Raw genomic sequence first — 23,929 nt, forward strand, 5'->3', positions numbered from 1 at the left:
AGAATCTATTAATAGGAGAGCATTAATTTTCACTCTTCACTTCCATTCTTCTCAGCCTTCCTATATGCACGTTTGCTATTAGGGCTTGGCTTTACAACTACTATTCTTTGACTCAGAGAGTATGATTTTCTCCACCTTTTCTGTCTGCTGCAGCTTATTGTAATCACTCTGACTAGAATCAGAAGAGAGATAGAGTGCCGCACACAGCGCTCTGATATTTAAATAGGGAGATGCAAAGAAAGTGAGAGCGGCCCTTGGTGTCGATTCTCAGGCTGTATGTGGCTGGTGGTTCTTATTCCATAGGCCGTGATGCGACACTTTCTCACAATTATTAACTGTCGATTATAAGACGGAGCTGATTTGCAGCACATATCCGTCCCTTCTACTGGTAAGACATTTCGACTAGAGGAAAAATTGCTCTCATTTCTACCACCGTTATTATTTTTATAACTACTTTTGTGCAAGGACTCTAAAATTGCATTCAAAACAAGTTAGACCAGCAAGACTCCTTATTGAGGGTGCAGTTTCATATGAAATAGATTTTCTTCTCCTTTGGTTCAACAAAATATGCACTATGTGGCACACTGTTATAGTGTTTATCGGATTTAAATGCAGAATTTGACTGCTGTGCCGGGAGAGGAACTATGCTAATGCCAGTCTCTGGCTTGGCGTACATGTCTGCCTGTATGTCTTCATATTCGCCTAGGAAAGTAATTATCTTATTCTAACAGATATTTCACTATTTGCCATTTTGTTCATAACACTCTTCTTTATTCTTTTGATTCATATTTTCACCACATTTTGCCTATAATATTAATATGGCAACAAATTTCCCTGATTTTCTGACCTTAAAAACAAAACTGTCAGTGGTCAATTCCCTCATTTTAATCCTAGCTTTTCCTCTGTCTCCTTATACGGATTCCACCAAATCTGAAAGCCTCTTCAGCCTCAATGCTGTAACCTATAAAATTGAATTAAGTATAGATAACTACTGAAAACATTGAGGTTCAAAATCCACATTGGCTAGGTCGCTGTCTCAGATATGTTGAAACGTCGTTGTTACTTTATATTACGTATAATACACATGGAAACACCTTCATTTTTTCTTTCCTATCAACCTTATTCTTTCCCCTTCGGCTCTGCTTTCTTACATCCCTCAAAATTCCGTCAGATCAACGGTTCGCCTCTTTCTTTCCCTGAACGCTGCCCTCGTTGCTGGAGGCAGCATGCACGCTACAGTTTCTAACCCCTCGGCCACGCTAATGACCTAACATGCATTCTCTGAAGGTAACTATGGACCCATGGATCCCCCTCCTTGGGGTCCAGTGAAATAGAGTAGGAATCCATAGGATTTTGCAATCCAAGGTAGAACTGAGACACACTCTCCATTTTCCTTTTTCTTTGAAGTGTCTTTTGAAATGAGCACACTCGCTATTCTGAAGAAACGCATTTGACCTTTAAGCCATCAACCCCTGACTAGTTTCTGCTGACCTCCTATTTTACTTGCAGCGTCATCAGTGGTGTTGGGGAGCTGGATCTAGACAAAGGGCTAGCGAAGAAAGCAGAGCCCAACACCAAAGACAAACCTTACCCCGACTGCCCCTTCCTGCTGCTCGATGTGCGAGACAGAGATTCTTACCAACAGTGCCACGTTGTTGGAGGTAAGACAGGGAAGGCTTTACAGAATCTCACTCCCCACAACGGGATTCTCAGCAGGATTGAACCATATCCCATGGTCAGCAGATAAGGAACCCATATGTAAGCTAGCTCCGTTATGGGAACCTGTGAATTGGCTTTACCATAACGCTCTGTGAGAGGCCGGTGACATTCTCGGGTGGCTGTGGCGCCCAGTGCTAAATGTGAGAAACATCAAGTGAAGCTTCATATTTTGTTTATAGTGTCCTGTTTCTTTTCTTTCACAAAAATATTTAGGTTTATGGCTCGCTGATTATGAAAATTTATTTCTTTCAACTCTTAGTTAGACTTTAAACCAGCTGGGAATTGGGGCCGAGTTGTACTAAGATAGCTACAAACTTCCTGAGTTTTTCTTCTCTCTGCAGCTTACAGTTACCCAATTGCAACTCTGTCTAGAACAATGAACCCTTATTCAAATGATATTCTTGAATATGTATCCTTTGTTGCATTTTATGGAGTTGGGTGATAATGAGGGTTTTAAGAATCAAATTTTTTGTTAATCATGCTTCTAGTAAGAAAACTCTGAGCAAGATTTTGGGAATGATTAGTTTTCTTAGCATATTTTAGAATTTGGATTCTTAGCTCCTGCTGCGTATCCTATTAAAGTAGAAGCTTCCAAGCCATGCTGCACTGCGCCCCAAACATCGGGGATAAAGGTTATGGTTTCTTCAGAGTGAGTTAGTCCTAAGACATTTTCCCCCAGAAAACTTTCCCAGGTAAAACTTAAGTAAATTTTATTCCTTCTATTTTAACTTTTTTCTTCTTAAAATTTTAATTTTTTTGCTAAAAAAAAAAAAATTATACAAGTATAAAATAATTTACTGAAATATGTAAGAAAGAAAACTGAAAATCTTCAATAATCATCCATTCGAGCAACTTACTACATTTTTTGTATATATGATTCTTGACTGTTTTCTGTGTATTTTTTAACAAAGTAGAAATTATAGCGTGTATGTAATTTAGTATCTTGTTTTTCCCCCACTTCATATTACAGTGTATTTTCCCACACTAAGACAAGTTCTTTATAAACTCCATTTTTGATGGGTATAATATCTCATCTTCAGATTTACTGTAATTTACTAAACTTTTCCTCTCTATTGTACTTTTAGGTGGTTCCCATTTTTTTTTTTTTACTATTATAAATAATGCTAAATTGTTTTTATAAATAAGAACACATTGAACATAAAAGTTTTTCTATTTCTTTGCCTGTAAAATGAAGCTTGTAATACTTCCAGGGCTGTAATGATAACAGAGCGAGAGAGAGTAGTGTGTGTGATGGTGCTGCCTTGGACCACGACAGTATTAGTTTATAAAAAAGCTCTCCAGCTCATGTGGTTTCCGTAGCAGAGAGATGAGTGTGATGAGTGAGGAGCGCGCTCGTTTGATATTCCCCTGAATTCAGAAAGGTGAACTTTGACGGCTCTTTGTTCCTTGGGGGTTTCTTATAGTCTAGGAGCATTTACCGAGCACGGTCGAACCTTAACTCATCTGCCTCTTAGAAAAATGCCCACGGCAAGATCATCATTCTGTATGATGATGATGAGAGGCTGGCCAGCCAAGCGGCCACCACCATGTGTGAGCGGGGATTTGAAAACCTCTTCATGCTTTCTGGAGGTGAGCGGGACTCTATTCTGCTTAGGACATAAAAGGCAGATATTTGGACTCACAACCCTTCAACCCCACCTCATCACCTTTTTCCTCTGAGAAGTCAGAATTTAGTACAGGCAGACCTCGAAGACTCTGCGGGGTCGGCTCCAGACCACCGCAGTAAAGCAAGCATCACAGCCAAGCGAGCTGTCATCTTTTTGCTGGTAGAGGGTCTTGCCTTCAGTTTGTGAAAACAGCATCTGTGGAGCGCAGTAAAAATGAAGCGCAATAAAACGAGGGGTGCCTGTGTTCTGAGGAGAGAGAAGCTGCTGGCTGAAAGGAGGCAGGAGTTCTGTGAGGCTTCCGTTAGCTTTATCAGCACATGTTTTAAATTCCTGAAATACTGACACTGCCTCAGGGCTCTTTAAGAAAGCCTTAATGCTGAGGACTTGAGCACAAGGATTTCTGGTGGAATTCTCAGAATCCTATATAACTGACATTTTTCTGGTGTAATTTACTTAATGGTGAAGCAGTTAAGAAAGGTTTCATGTCCTCGTGTTGGCCTCGACTCAGAGACCAAAGATGAGGAGACATGCAGGCTCCTTTTCAGGTTTTGCCTTGGCTTCACCATGTTAATGCTGCTTTTTCTGATGATCTTTCTAACACCTAGGTCTAAAAGTCTTAGCTCAGAAATTCCCAGAAGGCCTGATTACGGGTTCCCTGCCAGCATCTTGCCAGCAAGCCCTTCCTCTCGGCTCTGCCCGGAGACGATCAAGCCCCAAAGTACCTCCCCCACCGGCTGAGAATAAATGGAGGTTTACCCCGGAAGACCTAAAAAAGATAGAATATTACCTGGAAGAGGATCAGGGTCCTACAGACGATCCCAGTAAGATATTTTGACCTTTAGAGACAATGTTTTCTGTAGAGCTTGACTTTTGCAGCTTTGAGCATCGCCTCATCATCTGAAAGCTTGACTTCTTATTAATATGTTCGGTCTTAAAATATTTGTGGGGGGCTGGTGCAGGGAGAGGGGCCCAGTGGAGGTGATCCCGGATTGTGACAAGAATTAGGCTTTGCACACAGACATAGAAGGTAACAGAATTTATCAGTCAAAGTGTGCATCTCAGGCAGAGTTGAGAGGCTAAGCTAAGGCATTCACATTCCTTCTTGGAAAGTTTTCATTTCCTTCTGTTGCTTCTATGTACATTTAAACCACTGCTGACCTTTCCTTTGCACACGGCTTCCTTCTCCTTCTCTGTGCTCTAATGGCTCCTGCCCCATTCTCTACCAGGAAAGAATGAAGGACAGGCCTGGTTGGTTAGGGATAATGGAGAGGGAGGAAGAAAGGAAGGCTTTCTGCGTTTCCTTTCATCCCTGACCCCTTCCCCACCTTCAGGTTGATCTCAAGGATAAAGAGTAGGTTTTAGCCTTAAGTAAATGCTGAATAGGACTTCATTAGCTTAAAAGTGTTGTAGCATAAGTCTTCATTAGCTTAAAAGTGTACTTGGCAGATAGTCCCCGGAATCATTTTTGCAGTTCTGCTCCCCACTTTCTTGCTTCCTTCAGGCCGGCTGACCCAAGCGAATGCCTCCGGAAGAGACTCCAAGGTTCCAAGCCTGCCTGGCGGGGGCCCTGCCGGCCACCCGAATCCCCGCTCGCTCAGCAGTGGCCCCCTGCAAGGCAAACCCTGGAAGTAAAGACTTTGTCTGTCTTAGTCAAATAAATGTTTTCTCTCCTTTTGAAACCCCTGAGCAGTTTCCCAGGTGGTCATTTCAGAAACTGCTGCAGAAGAAAGACCACGACATGTGACATGTGTGATAGGCCCTCTTTTCTCTTCCTGTCTCTAGTTCCTGTCCCCATCCAACTCGGGAAGGATTTTTAGAAAAAACAGAGGCATGACAGGCTCTAGTGTCCTCCCTATTGTTTACAAAATATTTAAGTTTCTAAAACTGAGTCAGAAAAAAAAGTCTCATTTTTTTAGGTTTTAACTTTTTTTTTTTTTTAATAAGGTCCAGTTTGTTTGGGTCTATATCTAGCGTTGTTTTGTAAATACTTCAGTCTCATCTGGTGTGTTCTTCCCAACCAGTTGTTTCTCACTCACTCTTCTTGGTTTCCCGAAAGTTCTCCAGGTAGGCTTTGTGTCCTGAAAAGCTGGCCCTTGGGGATGCAGATGATTCTTAGCTTTCAGCCTCCCCAGCACCCCCTCAGGTGCGGGCCCATCTGCTGAGGCGCCTTTCCCGGCATACGCTGCAAGCTCTGTCATGAGTTTACAGAGGTGATACCTGCGAGCCTCGCTCAATTTCACGATTCAGTGGAGCAGCTCTCACACTTCCTGAATGTTCCCCCTCACTAGATGTTTTCCTGGAGGCAGCACAGGTGATGATGTGGGCTCAGCTTGCCTTCCCACAAGGCCTGGGGCCTCTCACAGGAAAAGCCCGTCCATCGTCCAGGGCCGTGCTGAGAGCCGCTGAAGCCCCCCAGAGCTGCCCCTCATCTGTTGTTGGTGTATCAGTTATGAATTTCCATTACCCAGCTCAAGTCCATCCATCTTAGGTGGGTAAAAATTATGGCCCCTTGAAAAGATCAGCCTCGGGTGGGCCACTGCATGCACACAGGTGAGGACGACTCCACGGTCCTTTGTCAGAGCTGACAGCCCCTTAAGCCGTTGCTTAAAATACAGTATTAGTCTAATTGAGTAATTAATGCAATTTCCTGCTTACTTTTCATTCTCATGACAGAGCTGTGATTAGGAGGTTGTGATTATAGATTCTGGTTTGGGCCAGAATTTTGAATCAGCATTAATTGAATTGCTAGATGACTGACATTCATTCCATTTAATTGGGGGAACAAAAGACCTCAGGTAAGGATGAGGAACTCTGAAATCATCAGGAAAAGGAAAAGCGCCTTGTTAATTTTTATGGTCTGTGATCTGTAGCTGTGATAAGGGACTGAGGAATAAATTGTGCTCTTTGTCATGGCAACCAGCCTCTGAAAAGCCAACTGAAAATTGCCTATCCTTAGGTGGTTACCGCTGCTGGGTAAGATTTGCCTTAACGGCACTCTTTTCTCTCGCCATCAAAAAAAACAAAAAAGTACTACAGTATTTCTAGCACGGGGGCTGTGTTGTAAAAGAAATAAAGGTAATAAATATCTGATAGAGGCATATGGAAAAATAACTTTCAGATTCAGCCCAGTTCCGTTTTAGTATGTTTATTCCTCTCTACTTGATTTCCAAAGTACAACATTTTCCAATGCTTTAGAAATCAAACAAACCAGCGACATTGTTCAGATGTCAAGCCGTGCCCAATTTTCCACAAGATTCAAGAATCTTGTATAAAATTCAGCCAACGTACACATAGCTTTAATGAGGAGCCTGTCATGTTTCCCCATAAATTTATTGCCTGAGAACTTTGTTCAGCCTTTTGCTAATGCCAAAATGCTCTGGCTTTTTATTTTCCTTACAGCATAGATTTTAAAAATGCAAATTTTCCACACTCAACTTTCCTCTAGCATGGACAAGATTTTCAGCCATTTTTGACACATATACATTTTTAAGGGAAAAAAAATGTTTTCTCTGTCACAAAGTTCTGGTTATGCCATTTCAAAATCGACTAGTCAGGAGGTAGATTTTCCCACTTGATCCTATTTTTAAAGTAAACGGTAGTCCCCCTTTCTTCCTATTCTGCATCCCCATCACCAGACAACACACGAGTGTTCAAAACTACTGTAAATACGTGGAAAGTCAGGTTAGGCAAACCTATTAGAATTGCTGTGCATCTAGCCGAACGATCTGGCAGGTTGAGTGTATTTATGTGCCTTTCCCCGTAGTGCTTTGCCCTGTTGGTAAGAATTTTAAGTAACTACTCCTCAAAGACCTGCTCTGATTCTGCGCTTGGAGCGTTAAATGTCACTCGCAGACAGTTTTACATGCTCAAGGTGCTGCTTTGAGTGTTCTCCTTTACTCGTTTCTTCCTTAGATTAATTGACACGTATTATTTAAGTGACCAGTAATACTTTGTCCAGTTGTGAATGCTGAAGATTAAAGTATATAGGTATTAACTTGTTGTTTGCTATTACTATGCAGAGATCTGCCAACCTCTTCTTTCTCTCAGTTGAGATGATTTGGGGTGATTTGAAAGAGTACCTCTTTTTGCCACTTCTCCCACGGAGGCATATGTTCTTTGCATAAATAAAGCAGGAAATCATTCCAGTTAGGGGAAGGGACCTTAGCTCTCTAGTCAGAAGGCCTGGGTTTCTCTTCCTGCTCAAGCAGGGACTAATTGCCACCTTAAACACATTATGGCAGGCTTTCTTGACTGTTTTGGGGGTGATCAGTTGACCTAGCCTGATGACCCCTAGATGTAACGTGCTTTATCAATGTACAAACACAGCTCTGAGCAGCGGTGATGGCCAAACTCAAATAACACGTTCAGTGCTTTAAAGGGTTATGTACATAAGAGAGAAAGGAGGGAAGCGGGGGGAGAGGGGCAAGGCAGCAAGAAGTAGGGAGGGAGGGGAAACTATATTACTCACTTGAAAACAAAAAGAACATCTTGGGCTGTAGTAGTGTCCGGTTTAATCTACTGAAAGGTAAGAATAATTCAAATGGCCTAAAAGTCATTTTATTTTTACCTTGAGTGGAAAACCAGAACCAGCACAATCGTATAGGACTTGGTGTAAATCAGAATTAAAAGAGAACAAATAGTGTTCCTAAGCTGCTGTGGGATTTTTCCTGTGGTGCTATTGAGATTATACAAAAATTCTTAAGACTTTAGGCTACTCACCAAGAACACAGAACAAAACAAAAACCTTCTTTTCTCCAATTCCCTCGTGGAATATAAGTGAAATCGGAGTCCTAGACTAGGAAGAAATATGTAGGTAATTTTTCTTGTGTTGGTTTTGGTTTCTGTCATGTTATATTTTGGTTATAGATTCTGTCTTTTATGTTATCTGACTTTTTTAAGGGGGATAATTAATTTCTGTCCACCTGGATTAAATCCACAACTCCCTTCTTGCTCTGCTCTGAAGATAATCATTAAGAACATTTCCCCAGTTCCAAAACGTTTAAAAGTATGTTTATTTTCTTCACAATTCTTTCAAAGATGTAACTGCCATAATACTTTTTTTAAGAAACATGAGAAATGTGGATTCTAATTCATCAGTTTAATTATGTGAGCATGATGATATGCTTATATGCAGTTCAATTAATTTTTTGATTAACAATATATTTTCCTCGTAAATACAGTAAACAAGACACACTGTGCTTCCCAAGCGTTCAGAACACATTTGAGTAGTAATACTTCCCCACAATTGTAGTAATTATTGAAGTTGTCTGTCATGGTGTCCTTAAATTGGTACACAGGTCAATTATAGCATTATATCTGTAACAGTGGAAATTTGTCAGCATTGAATTCTGACAGAACAGGTTTCAGTGCATGATTTTAATGTGTGTTTGCAAAACTGTATTTGTCACGCCGTGGTCCCCTTATGGTCTCTCTCTCCAATGCTGATCCTCTTTGTTCTGAGAGCAGAAGCAGATTCTCTTCGCCTGTGTAACATTCTGACAGCAGTTGGTAAAATGTGGGACAAACCGAGGTCACTTACCAAATGCTATTACTACAGTTATTTAAATTATTTGAAGTTACTTAGACTATAGCTCCTAGAGGATAAAAATCACCAACTGTATGACAGTGGCTGTTAATAAGGGTGTGTGACTAAATGAATTGAACCTGTCAAGACTGAAGTCTGGGATGTAAGGCCCATTGTGGTGGCCACTGAACCCTGGTTTGCCGTTCTGGAGATCCAGAAAGCTCTTTATCTTTTATCCCTTTGTACCACATCCTGCTTTGGTGGGAGAGGCGTTCACAAGCCCGAGATTTTTAGATTGCCTTCTGCGGGAGGCACCCAGAGAGCCCTTAGGGGTGTTACTTGCTGTCTGCAGTCCTCCAGGCCTGTTTTCATGGTCCCTTCAGGCTCAGAGTAGCCTTCAGAATTCATCAAATACAGGTCGCACACCATCCTTATCTGAGAGTGGGTGGTTCTTTCTCTTTTGTTTCAAATCCTGAAGATTTCCAGATAATAATACTAGCAGACATTCATGGAGAGCTTACTCTGTGTTCGGCAGTGTTCCTAGATTCTTTGTTTTGACTCATTTAATTCTCACAACCGCCCTATGAGGTAGGCACCCCATTTTCAGGCGAAGAGACTGAGGATCACATGGACATTAAGCACTTTGCCCTGAGTCACTGAGGTAGAAGGTTGAGAAGCCAGAGTCCAGCGTGGGACCTGTGGCTCCAGAGCAAGTCCCTTCGGCCGTCCTGCTTGCACTTCCCTCGCTGGGGAGGCACAGCCCTGGTCTCCCTCGGCCGTGCCTCCACTTACCAGCAAACCGTGACTCCCCCTCGGCTGTCGGCTTCCCCGCTCGTCACCGGAGATCACTGGAAGCTTCCCTCTTCTGCCCACACGAAAGGCGCTGGAAATTCGGGGACTGAAACATCTGCTCCTGGGACTATGTATTTCCACGTGTCCGCTGTCAGTGCCGAGGGACCTCTCTTGAAGACAGGTGTTCCCAGGTTTCTGAGATTTGTTTTGTTTCTTAGTGAACACCTCCTGAGGCATCACTTAAGGAATACGAGTTACAAACTTTTCATTAGATGTAGGAAAAAAGTAAGCTGTTTTCCTGAGAGGTTGAACCGTTCATTCAATAAACCATATTGATATGATTTGTGTCTGGTCTTTTCTCTCCCTTGCAGTGATGTTTCTGATTTAGTCTGAGACAGAAATTGCATGAACTGGCTCATAGCCACAGGCCTGGGTTTCACGGGAGGAAGCAGCGGCAGCCCCTCCGTACCCCAGTCAGTGTGGCAGAGCCCCACTTCTACTGCAATCTTCTAGAACGTAGCTCACCACCACTACTGTGGTTAAGCAGAAGACTTTTTAATTTTCTCCTTTTTGGCAGGCAACATTCGGTTTCTGGGGTTGTTAGATGATGTTCATGGTTCACGCTGCCAGATGAATACAGACCCTGAAAGCTTTGGGAATTCATTACCCTTTGACAGTTTTTCCGAGTTGACGGGTGCTATGTGCTTTTTTTCTCAGAGTTCTTCCTTCTTTTGGCCAATTTGAATGGTATGGTTGGTCATATCTGTTTCCTGAAAGTAGCATCTGGGTCTTAAGTGTGTTTACAGAATCCCGTTTATGTCCTTTAAGTCCTCAGAATGTGAGTCTGTCTGCATCTTCCAATCTACCTAGTCCCACTCGCCCTTGCAAAACAACCCCCGAGATGATAAATGGTCCCTCCACTGGATGAGGGACCAGTGAGGTCATATCTGGATTGTATTCAGTGACATTTCAGTTTTAACTTCAGGCCAAAGCTAGACATGTGTATCAATTCAAGAGACCACCCAAAGGATTCTCATGGACTCCACCAATGGCCCACATTGAGAGCCATATATAACGGTCTAAGAAAAAAGTAAAATGAGTTCATTTAAAAATAAGGATTTTTGAAAAGCCCTGGAGAATAGGCATAATCAATCAGCATAATCAATTCCTCAGATTGCTGTAGGAACTGAATGTGAGCAGAAAGGGCTCTTGGGAATTTTTATCTGAGCTACAGCAGAGTACTTAGGGAACGGTCACCAACTAGGGAACATGAGTAACCCCTTCCTTTGGTAGAGAGACTAATGCTTTCAGCTCTATCTGGCATGTAAATTTTTCCAAAGATAAGACAATTGTGTTGTTCTGGGCAAGAAGGTGAAATATGATGCCAGAGCAGAAGAAATGAGTTTAGACAAATTACAAGAAAGAATCTGAGCACAAATTAAAATATTGATAATAAGTTGATGCTAGATAAATTTAAAATTTACCCACAGGTTATCTGGTGTGTTTGAAAGAGCTTTCTCTCCTTGCCCCCAATTATAAAAGCTCACTGCAAGAAATTCAGGAAAGTATAAAGTGGAAAACCGCCACCACTACCCAGGGTAACCACAATAATTATTAGGGAATATATCCTTCAAGGCATTTGTGTGTGTGTGTGTGTGTGTGTGTGTGTGTGTGTGTGTGTGTGTGTGTATGTTTCAAATAAGAATGAGATTCATATTCAACATACTATTTTGTAATCAGACTTTTTTTTTCAACAACTGGAAGCATAAATCACATACCATAAAATTCACCCATTCTAAATATACAATTCAGTGATTTTTCGTAAATTTACAGAGTTGTGCAACCATCACCACAAACCTATTTTAGAACATTTCCATATGGCCGGCTTCCTTCACTGAGTATATTGTGACCATTTTTTCATGTCAACACAGATCTCAGTGGCTTCACGATACTTTGTTTTATAAATGTGTCATATCAGTATCAATGCTAGTATCTATTTAGGTTCTTTTTACTTAAATTTTTATTATTACAACCATGTGCATACATATATTTGAACTTACGTGAATATTTTTTAAAAGAAATTCTTCTGAGTGGACTTTCTGGGTCAAAGGGGCAACACATTGAAAATTTTTATTTATATTGCCAAATTGCCCTCCAGGAAAGTGGTGTAAATTTTCCTTCCCACCCGTAGGATATGACAGGTCTTATTTCTTCATACCTTTGATAACACTGAGCTGTCGGTATTTTTATTCTTTGTCAATCTGATGGGAGAGAAGTAATATATTTGTTTTTCTTTAGTGTATAAAAAGATCACTCAGGATCAGTATCTTTCATGCATTTATTGGCTTTTTGTGTTTCTTCTTTTGGAAATGACTGTTTTTCTTTTGAAATGTAAGTCTTTTTTTTTTTTTCAACCCCTTATAAGAGCTCTTTCTCCCTCAAGGTTATTAATACCTTTTCACATATGCCGCAATATTTTCTAAAATTATTGCTTCTCTTTTAGCTTTTTGTGTTTTTATTTATAAAATAAAAAATTTTTACCCATAGATTTGTAAAAATATGTATCTTCCAATAAAATGTAAAGCTCTTCCTACATTGAAAAGACAAAAAAAAAAAAATGTTAATGACTTATGTGTTTCCATTTAATAAGAATTTATTTAGTGCCTACTATGTGTCATGTACTTGGCCAACCAGTAGGGATTAAATGTTTAACAGAACAATGTAATTCCTGTCCTCATGGAATATTCATTCTTGTGCTTCATTTATTGTCCTTGCAGCTTTCTTAAGACATTCTCTCAGAGCCTTACTTTCTAAACAACAACTCGGGGAATTTAAAGTAACCTTAAGACTAAAATATACAGATTATAAAGTTCATGAGTTCATTAGTAAAAGTGGAGAACATTCATTCAACAAATGTTTATTGGTCATCTATATGTCAAGTACTATTGATGGTTTTGGAAACTGAATGCCTAACAAAGTGGTCCCTACTGTCAGGGAGCACAATTTATTTTAAATTAAGCAATTCAACCCCTTGAAGTCTAAGTAATCCAATTTTGTAAAGTGATATATTGTCTTGCTAAACAAAAAATAAGATCAGCTTTTTACTTGCCCAAATTGAGCCGTTAAAATGGATTTCAGCTTAACTTCACGGATTGAAGGGAAATGTTTCAATGTATGAAAAGATAACTCGAAGGAAGTATTCTAAAATCTATCTCTCTGTAAAAACTGAAACACTATTTTATCTCGCCTCATAAACTTATATATGCGTAAGTTTATGTATATACATGTATAGTCAGCTTCCTTTTTGTTTTTAGAATGTTGATAGCAAAGAAAAATATTAAAATAAAAAACTTCAAGATGAAAATTCCCCAATAATCCCTTAAAAAAAAAAAAAGCATTTGACCTTCAGGCCATTTTAAGTGGAAAAGACAAAACTTTCAAGTCAGTGGAACTGGATGCATTGTGACACCTCACCTGGCTGACAGGGAAAGGCTGTCATCCTCACCCCCAGCCTCGCTGTTTGGGGAGCTACCAAGCCACCCTCCATCCACTTCCCAATGACTTCCGCGGGAGTCCTTAGATGGGTAGAAATTATGTCCACTTAAAAGCATCAGCTTCAGCTGGGATGTGGGAATAACCCCCTGCTCTACAGTCACGTCTTAAGGGATTCGGAAGAAACAGAAGGTAGATTCTTGCTTTCAAAAAAAGTTGAGATACCCTACGTATTGTGCTAGCCACTAAGTATGATATCACAGCCATCAGAATCACCAAGGCCAAGGAGGAAAGGCAAATCGTAGACTCCTGGGAGGGCCTTATGTTTGAGAAATTTTGTGAATGATAAGGAATGGTGTTGAGTGGAACAAGAGGGAACAGGCACAAGGCACGGAAAGATGCTAGAAAAGATGTATGAATGTTAAGCAAACTATTTCCCTCCCTGAAGGCGAGGTCTTCGTGATAAACTACAATTAATCAGATGTCCTGGGATTGGTGTTTGTTCTTCATTTTCAGTAAATGATTCCATCTGACCTAATTGCTCTCTTCCAATTTAATTCAGGAGTAGGAGACCATATTTGCTTTATAGAAATTTGCTTTGCCTGGCTGCACCATCTATTTGGGACAGCAGTGGCCACCACAATTATTCTATTTCATACTCAAAGTTATAGCTGCTGTGGATGAATGGATCCAACCAGCTAGACTATTGTACGGGCTGAATTCCTCGCCACCGCGGGGTGCCAGGCATTTGGTTAGCAGCTGTGGCTGCTGCTTGCTACTGAGGTATGAACAAATCACCCCGCTGACGAGCCGAGCTCAGGGTGGTCTAATTAAAACAGACGCCACTTGGATACAACTTCACAGGACCTTGGAATGCGGGGGGGATTTAGGGGTCATCTAGTCCAACCACCCACACATTTCCAGTGAGGCCTGCAAGAACTAAATCACTCCCGCCGCGGCCTGAAAAGGCAGACGCGCCACGTGCATTCCCATCCGCGCATCCCACGGGTCTGGTCCACGTACACTCAAACTTTATTGGATTGCCCGGGTGGGGCCGGAAAGGAGAAAGAGGAGAGCGCCGAAAGGCGGGTTCAGTAGGGGTGATCCCGGGTGTGCTCCATGATGACCAGGAGCGCCAGCCACGTCTCCTGCGCGGAGGGGATGATCTGGGAGGCCGGCAGCAGGAAGCCATAGTGCCCGGTGTCCCGGAGCTCGAAGGTGTAGGAGTACTTGATGCCCTGGTTGTAGGCCCAGTCCACGGAGCTGCCGCTGGCTCGGTCTGGGGCAGGACAGAAACGGGAGGGCAAAGGTCAGTCACTCAAACATTTCCGTGGGCCCCGCGGATGGTCCCAAGCCCAGAGCCTCCGCAGAGTTGATTGGAGTCGGCGTCTGCTCAGTGCCTGCTGTTGACCAAGCAGCCTGGCTTCCTCCCAAGAGCTCCGAAGGGCCTCAGCCCCCAGAGAGGCAGACCAGCGATGGTTCTCCTCTCACCCGGGGATGAGAGAAAGTTCCTACGATTGCAAAAGCGCCACTGAAAACCACCTCCGTCCTCCAGTAGCCGCTTCGTCAAGCCTCCAGAGACACCGGAACTCCCCGCGTGGGTAACCAGGATTGTACACAATTGGGCTGCGGTCTGCAGGGGCTAAAGGGCCAGCCAAAGCCAAAGCCCCTGGTCTGCCTTTTCGGAGGCAGATCTGCCTAGATTTAGTTACCAAGCAGCTCCAAAGCGGCTTTTTCCAACCGAGAGAGGGAAGTGGCTGCATATCAGGATTTAAGCTGACAACTTTGAATGAAGCAAAAACTTTTTGACTTGGGGTTGAAAGAGTTTCAAAAGAAGGCCCCGCGTCCAAAGGCAAGGCCAGCCCCAGTAAGACTGTGACCCACTCAGCCATGGAAACCTGGGCGCACCAGGCAGGAAGCATGTGAGAGGTGTGTTTCGCCCTCCCACCCCTGTCCCTGTCCCCTGCTTCTTCAGTGCTCCTGCCTGCTGTCATCCAGCAAACTTGGGGTGGGCTCCCTCACCCCGCCTGTCTCTACGATCCCAGCCTGTCACTCAGCTGCAGCCATCAGGGTCTCCGTCCTGTTCTTGCTGTTTCCAGACCACACAGAAAGAACCTTTGCTCTGCCTGGAAGCTCTTTCCCAGATAGAGATGGCCTCTCGGCTCCCTCCCTCATTTCCTTCAACACCTGCCCAAATTTCACTCGCTCAGTGAGGCCTCCCTTTCGACCCACCCACCTGCTCCCACGCCCAGCATTCCTAAGTCCCCTCACCGCATTCTAGTTTTCCTTGTTCTCTCTCTAGCATTTTCCTACCTGACACACTGTATCATTTACTCTTTCTGTTTCTTGTCAGTCTCCCCAGCTAGAATGTAAGTTTTCTGAGCTACACTTATTTTTTTCCAAGCACACAAAACAAGGCCTGGTACATAGCAGGTGCTCAACAGACATCTGTTGACTTAATTCCATTTCCATGTAGCAGGGGGATCGCATGTCTACGTAAGTTGGGAAAGAGGATATGTTCTCTGATTGAAGGGCACTGGAGGAGGAGTATTTTTTTTTCCTTCGAACTTCTTGGTGATCTGCAAAGACCAGCAGAACTCTCCTCCCCCTCCACGCATGAAGCTGGACTTAACCCCAAGACAAGGGTGCAAGAGTTCTCAGAGGACCGGACATGTTGGTGTGAAGGCATCGAAAAGGGCGGAGTTCACTTCAGGAAAGGGCAGTGCTGTCCCCTAAGTCAGCAATTGTGGGTGTGGCCAGGGGCCATTCTCCTCACCCATGCTCCCAGATCCGGGCACCCTTGGGTACTTCCTCCGAGAGGGACACTCCCTCCAGGAGGAAAAGCCAGCTGAGTGTCCTCCCAGGGCCACCCACAGAGCCCATGCACCCACTTACAAATTGTTGTAATGATGCTGCCATACTGGAACCTGGTCCTATACAGAGAGGCCAGGGCTGTCACAGCAGACTTGGCCAGCTGATCCTAGAGAAATGCCAAGCAAGACCACCTGTCATGGCTAGCAGTCCTAGGCCCCCGAAGGACAGGGCCAGAGTAGCCAAGCAGTGTGACAAAGGAGCATGCATCCTGCAGAAGCAGGTCCCCAGAAGAGGGCATAGAGCCTTCTAGGTCCTGCAGGGTCAGCCCTGAGCTCAGCAGCCCCATGATCCTCTGACCCTGCAGGATGTCTGGCTGGCTGCACTGCAGCTCCAAGTGTGAACTTGATGTACGAGCTCGAAGTCTAGCCCCGCCCCTCATTCTGTCATGTGACAGAAGTGACTCAATCATGCTGTGCCTCAGTTCCCCAGACAAAAGGTGAAGTTAGACGGCCTTGCCAGCCTTCCCAAGCCATCAAGGGTCCCTGGGGCAAAGGGGCACCAGGCACTCTGTAGGGTACTCCTTGTGCCTTAAGCAGGTCTGATGGATGAAACCCCAGGCCTCCCCAAAGCTGCCTTTGGGACAGGAGGGCAAAGAGAGGTCAGCACATACCAGCTCTTCCTGGTCAGAAGCTGGGTCTTCTGTGTAGCCATAGGGATAGAGGAGGAGCTGGGAGTAGCTGTGGATGGAGATGAAGGCCTTGATGTTCCCGTGACCCTGCACAAAGTCCACGATGGACTTGACCTCCACTTCGGAATTGGCGGACTTGCCATGGTAAGTCTCCGAGCAGGGGTTGTTGCTGGCTCCTGCCACTGCAGGAGGAGAGAGGTGGCTGTTAGCGTTCCTTACAGCCGAGCAGTGTGGCTTCCACAGCTTCCCATTCTTTGCATGGAGTTAGGGGAGAGGTGGCATGCAGAAGGATCTCTCCACCACCCCCAGATTAAGGAAAGGCCAGCGGTCTTTTACAACCTGGGGGTCCCACCTCCCTCCCCAGCCAGGCTTGGGCAGGTGAGAAGGGCTCCTCAAGCAAGATCGGTTCTTGCAGTGAAGTGGTCACAGAGAAAAGGAGCTGGGGTCACTCTAGAAAACCCCTAAGCAGGTTTCAGACCTTAGTTCTATTGGGAGACGCTTTCTTGTCACAGACAAGAAACAAGCCTCAGAGTGCCCCCTCCCTCACTGAGAGCCTCAAAGGAGGGGCCGACATCCCCCAGCCCTCTGGGCTGGGGTGGGACAGAGGTGGGGGCAACAGGACAAAGGAAGATGAGAAGCCATTCTGGGAGTGCCATCCCTGCTCCCCAGAGCACGCTGGGCCTTACACCCGAAGCCAGCGTCCCAGTTCCGGTTGGCGTCCACCCCAACGCAGGCAGAGCCCGCCGTGATCGATCGAGTCTTGCGCCACAAGCGGTTCTGAGGAAGAAAAATCAGACACCGCCCGTCACCATCCCCTTGCTAGGCTGGAGTTCAGAGCCCACAGGGAGCAGTGTGGGCTGCGAGTGGCCTCAGTCAACACAAAGCATCCCGATCCAGAGTTCGGGTGTGGACACAGTGTGGGACTGGAAACCCATTTCGACTTGTTTGTCGGAGAGGAAGATCTGCAAAGGGGGCTCTTGGTTGGAGGAGGAGGGAGGAACGGTGCAGAGCATTTGCTGGAAAGTGAAGAAGGCAGGAGGAGGTAACCCCCCCCATACACTTCCGACTGGTGACATGCTGCCCCTGCCATAAAAATAAAATAGAACCAGGAAGCAAGTCTGGGGCAGTGGGTCTCTACTGGGGACAGTTTTGTCCCCCACACCCAGACATGTGGCAATGTCTGAAGGCATTTTTTTGCTGGTCTCGGCGGCAGAGGAAGTGGAGGTTTCTACTGGCACCTAGTGAGTCCTTGGTCAGGATGCTGCTAAACACTAGGCGAGCTCAGGACAGCCACCCACACAAAGGGTTACCTGCCCGAAATGTCAGGAATACCAAGGCTGAGAAGCCCGGTCTAGGGGAACAGGCCTGTTGGCCCTTTCCGTGGCTTCTGAGGGTTGAGATGAGGGGTGAGTAGCTTGTGGGACTCAAAGGCCAGAGACCCACCCTGCTTTCCCCAAGAACAGGAAAAGGCGCATACCTTGCTAAGGGTGAAGGCAAAACCATCAGGGTTGGTGACGATCTCCAGGAAGATGTCCACGTTGTCAAGAATGGCAGTGAAAGCCGAGTCCTGGCCATAGTCTTGTGCGATCTGGCAGGGGGCGGGGGGCAGAGAGGCAGAGCTGTGGATGCCTGTGCTGGGCCTCCCTCTGCGGCCACTGCTTCGAGATGGGAAGCGGAGGGCAAGAGTTCTGTGGGACTTGCACCTCAACGCCCCCCGCGTCCCCCGGCTTACCTTCTTTGCAAACCAGACCCCGCTGGCCTGGGTGACCCACTCTCGAGAATGGATGCCCGTGTCAATCCAGATGGCAGAACGGTTGTTGCCCCCAGTGCTGAACTGGACAAGAAGATCGTGGAAATGGTCCTACCTCCTCAAAGGGCAGTGGCCCCAGGCCAGAGGCCACCTGCTCTCTGGGTATCTCAAGTTGAGGCTCTGATTAAGGGGCCATCATTCAGGTGGGGCGTGGGGGCTGGGGGCTGGACAGGGGTCCCGCAGAGTTTGGCCTCCTGTCCTCAGCCCAAGCTTGGGGCAAATGTGACTCAGCCAGATTTCTGGTCTCCACCCCACCCCCCATGCCACTGCCGACACATAGTTCTCTGACAGAGGTTACTGAGCATTTTATAGGGATTACCCGAACTCCAGGGTAACTTTCCACAATGTGACACTTGATTGAAAACTTGATTTGGGTCACTTAAAAATTTGAGTTGTGTGTACAGGTATGCATACACCTAGGTCAGCATGGAAATTCAGACCTTGTCCAAATGTCAGCAGGAGAAGTCTGTATAACAGTATGTTCCCTGTGCCCACGGGCTAACCCTACACACAGTTGTGGGTGCCCATTCTTTCATACACACCCATGGGCACCCGTTACCTTCAGCACATAGATGGGACGGCCTTCGAAGGTTTCGCCGATCTGGAGCTTGCTAACAAGTTGTGGGTACTCGGCCACCAACAAGTCTATGAAGCCATAGATCTGAGAAGGGAGAGGAGGCAAGGCCAGGCTTAATGGCTTCCAGGCTCCCAAATGTGTCCCTTAGCAGCTCCATTAACCGACCAGCTTCGAGCCGCAGCCCAGACCAGACCATCCAGGCCACATGGAGACAGAGCAGGTGCCACGCACACCCTGGCCCTGGCCGAATTCTGTCAGCCTGGCAAAGAGCGGGTGCCGATGGGATGTGGCTCCAGGAGCTCCTCACCTCGTCCAGGGTATGGTAGCTGGCATAGTTAAAGGTGTCAGTAGAGGTGGCCTGGGCCTGCAAGGCGAACATCTGCTCCTGCTCCTCGTCCAGCAGTGACTGCACGTCCTCGATCATGATCGTGTAATTGATGCTATGTGCCTCCAGGAAGACTTTGACAGCCTGGATACTGGAGAAGGGCACTCGGACATCAATGGGGGAGCCAGGGTGGGCAGGGCCCTTCCAGAAGTCCAGCTGAGGAGAACAAGAACCGGCACCGTCACAGCGGGCTGCGGAAAGGCCAGCCTGGGAGGCAGTGTTGGCTCCGGGCCGGGGGGCGGCATGAATATTGGGGGCAGAGGATGAAGGGAAACCCTGGGCACTGGACAAAGGCCAATGTGGTCAAGGAAATGGCCCAGGAAACAGAGGGCTTTGAGATAGCAAAGGAGGGAGAAGTACAGAAATGGGGGTCCCCCTCTTTGCTCAGATGCTCAAGGGCACCAAGATTCAGGACCTGGGGAGTTTAGTCACTTTCTAACAGGGCTCAGTCCCATGATTCCTTTCTGGGTATCTGGGGAGGCAGAACCCAGGCCCCAGGGGTTGGTGGGGGTCCAGGGTGGGCCCAGTTGGCCTGAGATGGGGCCCCGCCCCGTCCCCTGACCTGCAGGTGCTCCAGGTGCTCCAGCTCCATCACCTTCTGGACCTGGGCTTCGCCAGCCGCAGAGATTCGGAGCACCTGGTGCCTGGGCAGAACGGGAGGGAAGACTGAGCAGCCCGCACTGGCCACGCACACTCCCCAGGTGGGAGAAGGGCAGCTGGTGGCCTCAGTCCTCTGGGCTGAGCAATAGGAAGCACTAGAGGCCTTAGCAATAGATGGTCTAAACTCCTTAGAACCTTCTGGACACTACTGCTGTCCCCAATGCCAGTTTAGACTCTATTTCTCTCTCCAAAGCCAGCCAGGCCTCCTCCAGCCTCCTCTCCTGGGAGGCCTTCCTCGGAGCTCAGTTTCTTCAGGGCTCAGGAGGCTGTCATGAGGCTGGACCCCTTCTCAGCCCTGGTCCCCCGTCAGCCTGCCTTCCGTGGAGTGCTAGTCCGCTCCTTTCCGGCCATCTTCCCATGTGTCTGTCTGTCCATCTCCTCTAGACACTGGCCGGAGGCTGAGTCCTCCTTATCTCCCCTCTGAGCACCCCCTCCTCTCCACACTCCTACCCCACAAAGTCCTCTTTGCCAAGGACAGCCCCCAGCAGCACACTCAAAATCAGCAGCCCCCTCATGCTGCAGCCAGTTGCGAAGGTCAGCTGAGACCAAGAGAGGGGCCTGGGGCCTTTTAAACTCTCCCAGGACAGACAGAAGTTTCCTGGCTGTGCTAACAGTTGTCCTCCCCCTTGCACCTGGGCCCCGTCCCACGGGGTGGGAGTTCTGATCTCTGACACCTTCTCACCCTCCCTGATAAAGTGGCAGGGAACAGAGCAGCTGGAGAGATTAGCTGGGCCTCAACCCCTTGGCCGTGGAGGACCAGACAAGGCCCGAAGGTCAACTGGGTCTTAAAGCCTCCCTGCTCGACCACAGCCCACAGCCCCTCAGCCCACAGCCTCGGGCACTGCAGCTGGCCTGGGCAGCAGAAAAGGAGCCAGGACTCTGGGGTGGCCATACTGGTTGGGGCCTCCTGCAGGGAGTTCCTACTCCCACGTCTCTGAGTGTCTGCTCTTTTGTCCCTGTGACAGCAAGCTAGGACCCTCTGCCCCGTCCAACTCCTGTACCTGCTGGCTCCTCACCGCACTGGCTTCGTCCAGGGCTGCCCCTACTCTGTGCAGGGAACACCCCCTTTGGGAGTACATCCCCTAGAAAAGCACTTCCCAGCCCCACGCCTACCAGCCTCGGTGGCCTTGTGGGAGTCGGGCCACAGCAGTGGCAGCTGGGCCGGGAGCCCAGCTCTCCCCAGCGTGTCTCCGGGGCTGTAGGGCTCTGGGATCAGGGTTGCCCTTGATGGAAACTGTAAACAGGGGCCAAGTGAGTAGACGGCGTGGTGGTGGGAACCAGGGCCAGACCCAGTGGGGACTATGCAGTGTACAGGAGAGACTGGAACTTACCATGGGAATTCGCTTGGGCTCTGGGCGCTGATGTCATCACAGAGCCATCTAACGCAAATCCACCTTAATCCGCAGGGGCCCCCGGGGGCTCCCAGAACCATCTGGGGGCCCTGCTCTGTGTCAGGGCCTTCGGCTTGGGTGCAGATGACAGCCAAGGAGGCCCTTTCTGGTTTCCAGCTGCTCCTTCTGCCTTCCTACCCCACCCCCTACCTGGCCAGCCCTCCCAGGCCAAGGCAGAGTGACTTCATTGTATCTACCCACAACTCTCTCCTGAGCCCAGCTCTGGGAAGATCATGAAACACTGAATTCATCCCCCGTAGACACTGAGCTTCCACGAAGACTGTTCTTTTCCACTCCAGCAGCCTTGTCCGGCTTGTGCACTGCACAAAGGCATTCTGCTGAGAGGATGAGGGACTGTGTCTGCCCAGAGGGAGAGGGGTGCCTTTCTCCCGGGCAAGCCTCACTTCCTCCCTGAAGCTTCCTCTGGCCTCTTTCTTTCTCACTTAGCTGTCCTTCCTCTGACCTCTCACCCCTTCGTCCACTCACGCTTCTGGGCCAGGTACTGTGCTCCACTCTGGGATGACGCCTAAGACAGTCTGGTCTCATGGTCCAGCAGGGAACACAGAAGTAGCCAACTAACCATGTTCTCTCAGGTCCTACAGGAAGCTGTCACCAAGACAGGATTAAACACACAAAAGTCTTCCCGGGGAAGGTCTCCTCGCTGAAAAAGTCCTGAGCGGCACGTTTCCTGCGACGTGGCATGAAGAGTGCCCGCAGGGCTGTGCCCTTTGTGTCCATACTCAAGGGTCCAAGGAAGACTTGACCAAGAAGGTGATGTTCGGTCTGGGTCTTCATGACAGGGTTTTGCCAGGCTGCGAAGGGAAGGAGGTGTTTCTCACACTAGTCGGTGCTTGGACACAAACTCACACCTATTTCCCCCTAATCGTTCCTGGAGTATTATTTCCTCAGACCAGGAACAACCTTACCCATTCCTCTTCTCGTAGTGCCTTGCAGTAGTCTCGAGCTTCCTAATCTGTTCCCCACCAGGAAAGAAGTTTTCGTAGAGCCTCTCTTGAGTATGCATTACGAAAACAATATTTATTTTTCTATGTCTAACTCTAAAGCTGTCCTATAATTCTGAATCTGATTCATGTACACTACACATGTTGAGGGATGTTGGCTAATTCTTGAGTCTTCTGTGAATTCCTTCCAGAAAAGACGAGTCCATGGGAAAAGAGGGGAGGGTGGGGAAAAGGCAAAGCCTCCCCACAAGGGCCTCTCGAAGTCTCCAGCCAGCAGTCGAAGATGTCCAAGAAGCATGTAATCTATTTTCTTGCAAAGTCGGAAAAGATTGATTCAATGCTGCAAACTGAAATTAGGGCTGGCACTGGCAGGAAGCTGAAAACACAGTGACAGAGGAATGTGGGTCTGAATCTAATTCCCCAGGTTCCAAAGCACCTCAGGAAGCTGAAAATTACCTCTTGGTAAAAAATAACTTTCTAGAATGGAACCTGGGGCAGACGGCCACAGCTCTGCCTTCCTGTGCCATGGGCTTGTCTCACACTGATCCAGAGCAAGGACAAAGGTGAAGGCCGTGAGACTGAAAGCTGGGGTCTCCGCAGAGCACCCAAGACCTATTAGCATGAGAAGGAAACCACCAGGCTGGCATCTAGATTCAAGGACAAGTGCAACTAGCTGCAGGCCTGCTGTCGCTACACTCGCCGATGTCCACAGGGTCCCTCCCTCTTCCTGGCTGAACAAACCCAGATCATGTGCAGGCATAAACTCTCAGGAGACTCACCCCATTCCCAGCTCAGGAACTAAGTGTCAGATGGGTCTAAGACAAGGTCTAAGACAATCGAGGAATCTCATTGTCTTGCAAATGATTGGTTTAGGGGTGGACGCGTGACCCAGTTTTGCCAATGAGATGTGAGGTGAGGCCAGTGAGGAAGCTTCTAGAAAACGTTTCCCCACGTTTGAGGAGGAGGCCCCTTTCTCTGGATATTGTCAAGTCTGTTGCCCCTCCTTTGGACTATATAATATGAAAGAATATACATTTCCTTTTTACTAATTGGGGTTTCTGTAGTTGCTGTAAAAAGTATTCTAACTGATGCACGTAATAAGCTTTTAAAATGCTTGGATTGTCAGAGGACAGTACGATTTTAGCCTAGGGAACTTGTATGTGAAATGGAGAAAGGTACCCCGCCCCCTCTGGGCAGACATAGTCTCTCATCCTCTCAGCGGACGCCTTTGTGCAGTGCACACGCCCTGCTGCCAGAGAATGCCCAAGCGTGGTAAACAGAGGCTCTCAGACAACGCTCAGAGACCACCCCCCAAACCAAAACCTAGAAAATGGGTTTCTAAAGAGGTGGAAGAAGAACCAGTCCCCCATGCCCACATTAGGGACCAAGGGGGGACAGTAGACACGGGAGATGCTTGCAGAGTGCAAACAGGTGCCCTCAGAATGGCTGGATCCGGCAGCCGGGCGAGACACCAGCTGTCTCCCTTC

General features: G+C 47.1%; 2 protein-coding genes across 9 annotated transcripts in view; one reads left to right on the forward strand and one right to left on the reverse strand.

Annotated features, from left to right (window-relative positions):
- Positions 1-7,341, forward strand: part of CEP41 (centrosomal protein 41) — a 42,336-nt gene extending 34,995 nt beyond the window's left edge. For all 8 annotated transcript variants that reach the window (XM_039860571.1, XM_039860574.1, XM_039860572.1 and 5 more), the window contains 5 exons: positions 1,510-1,661; positions 2,061-2,128; positions 3,195-3,309; positions 3,953-4,168; positions 4,849-7,341. In XM_039860571.1, coding sequence (XP_039716505.1) covers positions 1,510-1,661; positions 2,061-2,128; positions 3,195-3,309; positions 3,953-4,168; positions 4,849-4,979 — 682 coding nt within the window. In that variant the 3' untranslated portion in view covers positions 4,980-7,341. The remainder of the gene's footprint in view (positions 1-1,509; positions 1,662-2,060; positions 2,129-3,194; positions 3,310-3,952; positions 4,169-4,848) is intronic.
- Positions 7,342-14,156: 6,815 nt separating this feature from the next.
- Positions 14,157-20,622, reverse strand: CPA1 (carboxypeptidase A1). Its single transcript, XM_039860567.1, has 10 exons — positions 20,540-20,622; positions 19,992-20,073; positions 19,352-19,585; positions 19,027-19,128; positions 18,390-18,491; positions 18,135-18,245; positions 17,344-17,434; positions 16,640-16,839; positions 16,051-16,135; positions 14,157-14,434 (listed from the first exon to the last, which is right to left on the reverse strand). Exons 1-10 carry the CDS (start codon positions 20,602-20,604, stop codon positions 14,247-14,249), a joined length of 1,260 nt encoding a protein of 419 aa, XP_039716501.1. The 5' UTR covers positions 20,605-20,622; the 3' UTR covers positions 14,157-14,246.
- Positions 20,623-23,929: the final 3,307 nt, after the last annotated feature.

This window comes from Pteropus medius, unplaced genomic scaffold (assembly GCF_902729225.1).
Source record: "Pteropus medius unplaced genomic scaffold, Ma_sr-lr_union100, whole genome shotgun sequence".
In the NCBI taxonomy this organism is placed as follows: domain Eukaryota; kingdom Metazoa; phylum Chordata; class Mammalia; order Chiroptera; family Pteropodidae; genus Pteropus; species Pteropus medius.

Excerpts from the sequence above, each read along its gene's own strand:
- CPA1 (XM_039860567.1), bottom strand. The coding sequence starts at position 20,604 with ATGAGGGGGCTGCTGATTTTGAGTGTGCTGCTGGGGGCTGTCCTTGGC. Across the intron at positions 20,074-20,539 it reads GGCAAAGAGGACTTTGTGGG|GCACCAGGTGCTCCGAATCT; the intron begins GTAGGAGTGTGG and ends CGTTCTGCCCAG. Across the intron at positions 17,435-18,134 it reads TTGCCTTCACCCTTAGCAAG|AACCGCTTGTGGCGCAAGAC; the intron begins GTATGCGCCTTT and ends TTTCTTCCTCAG.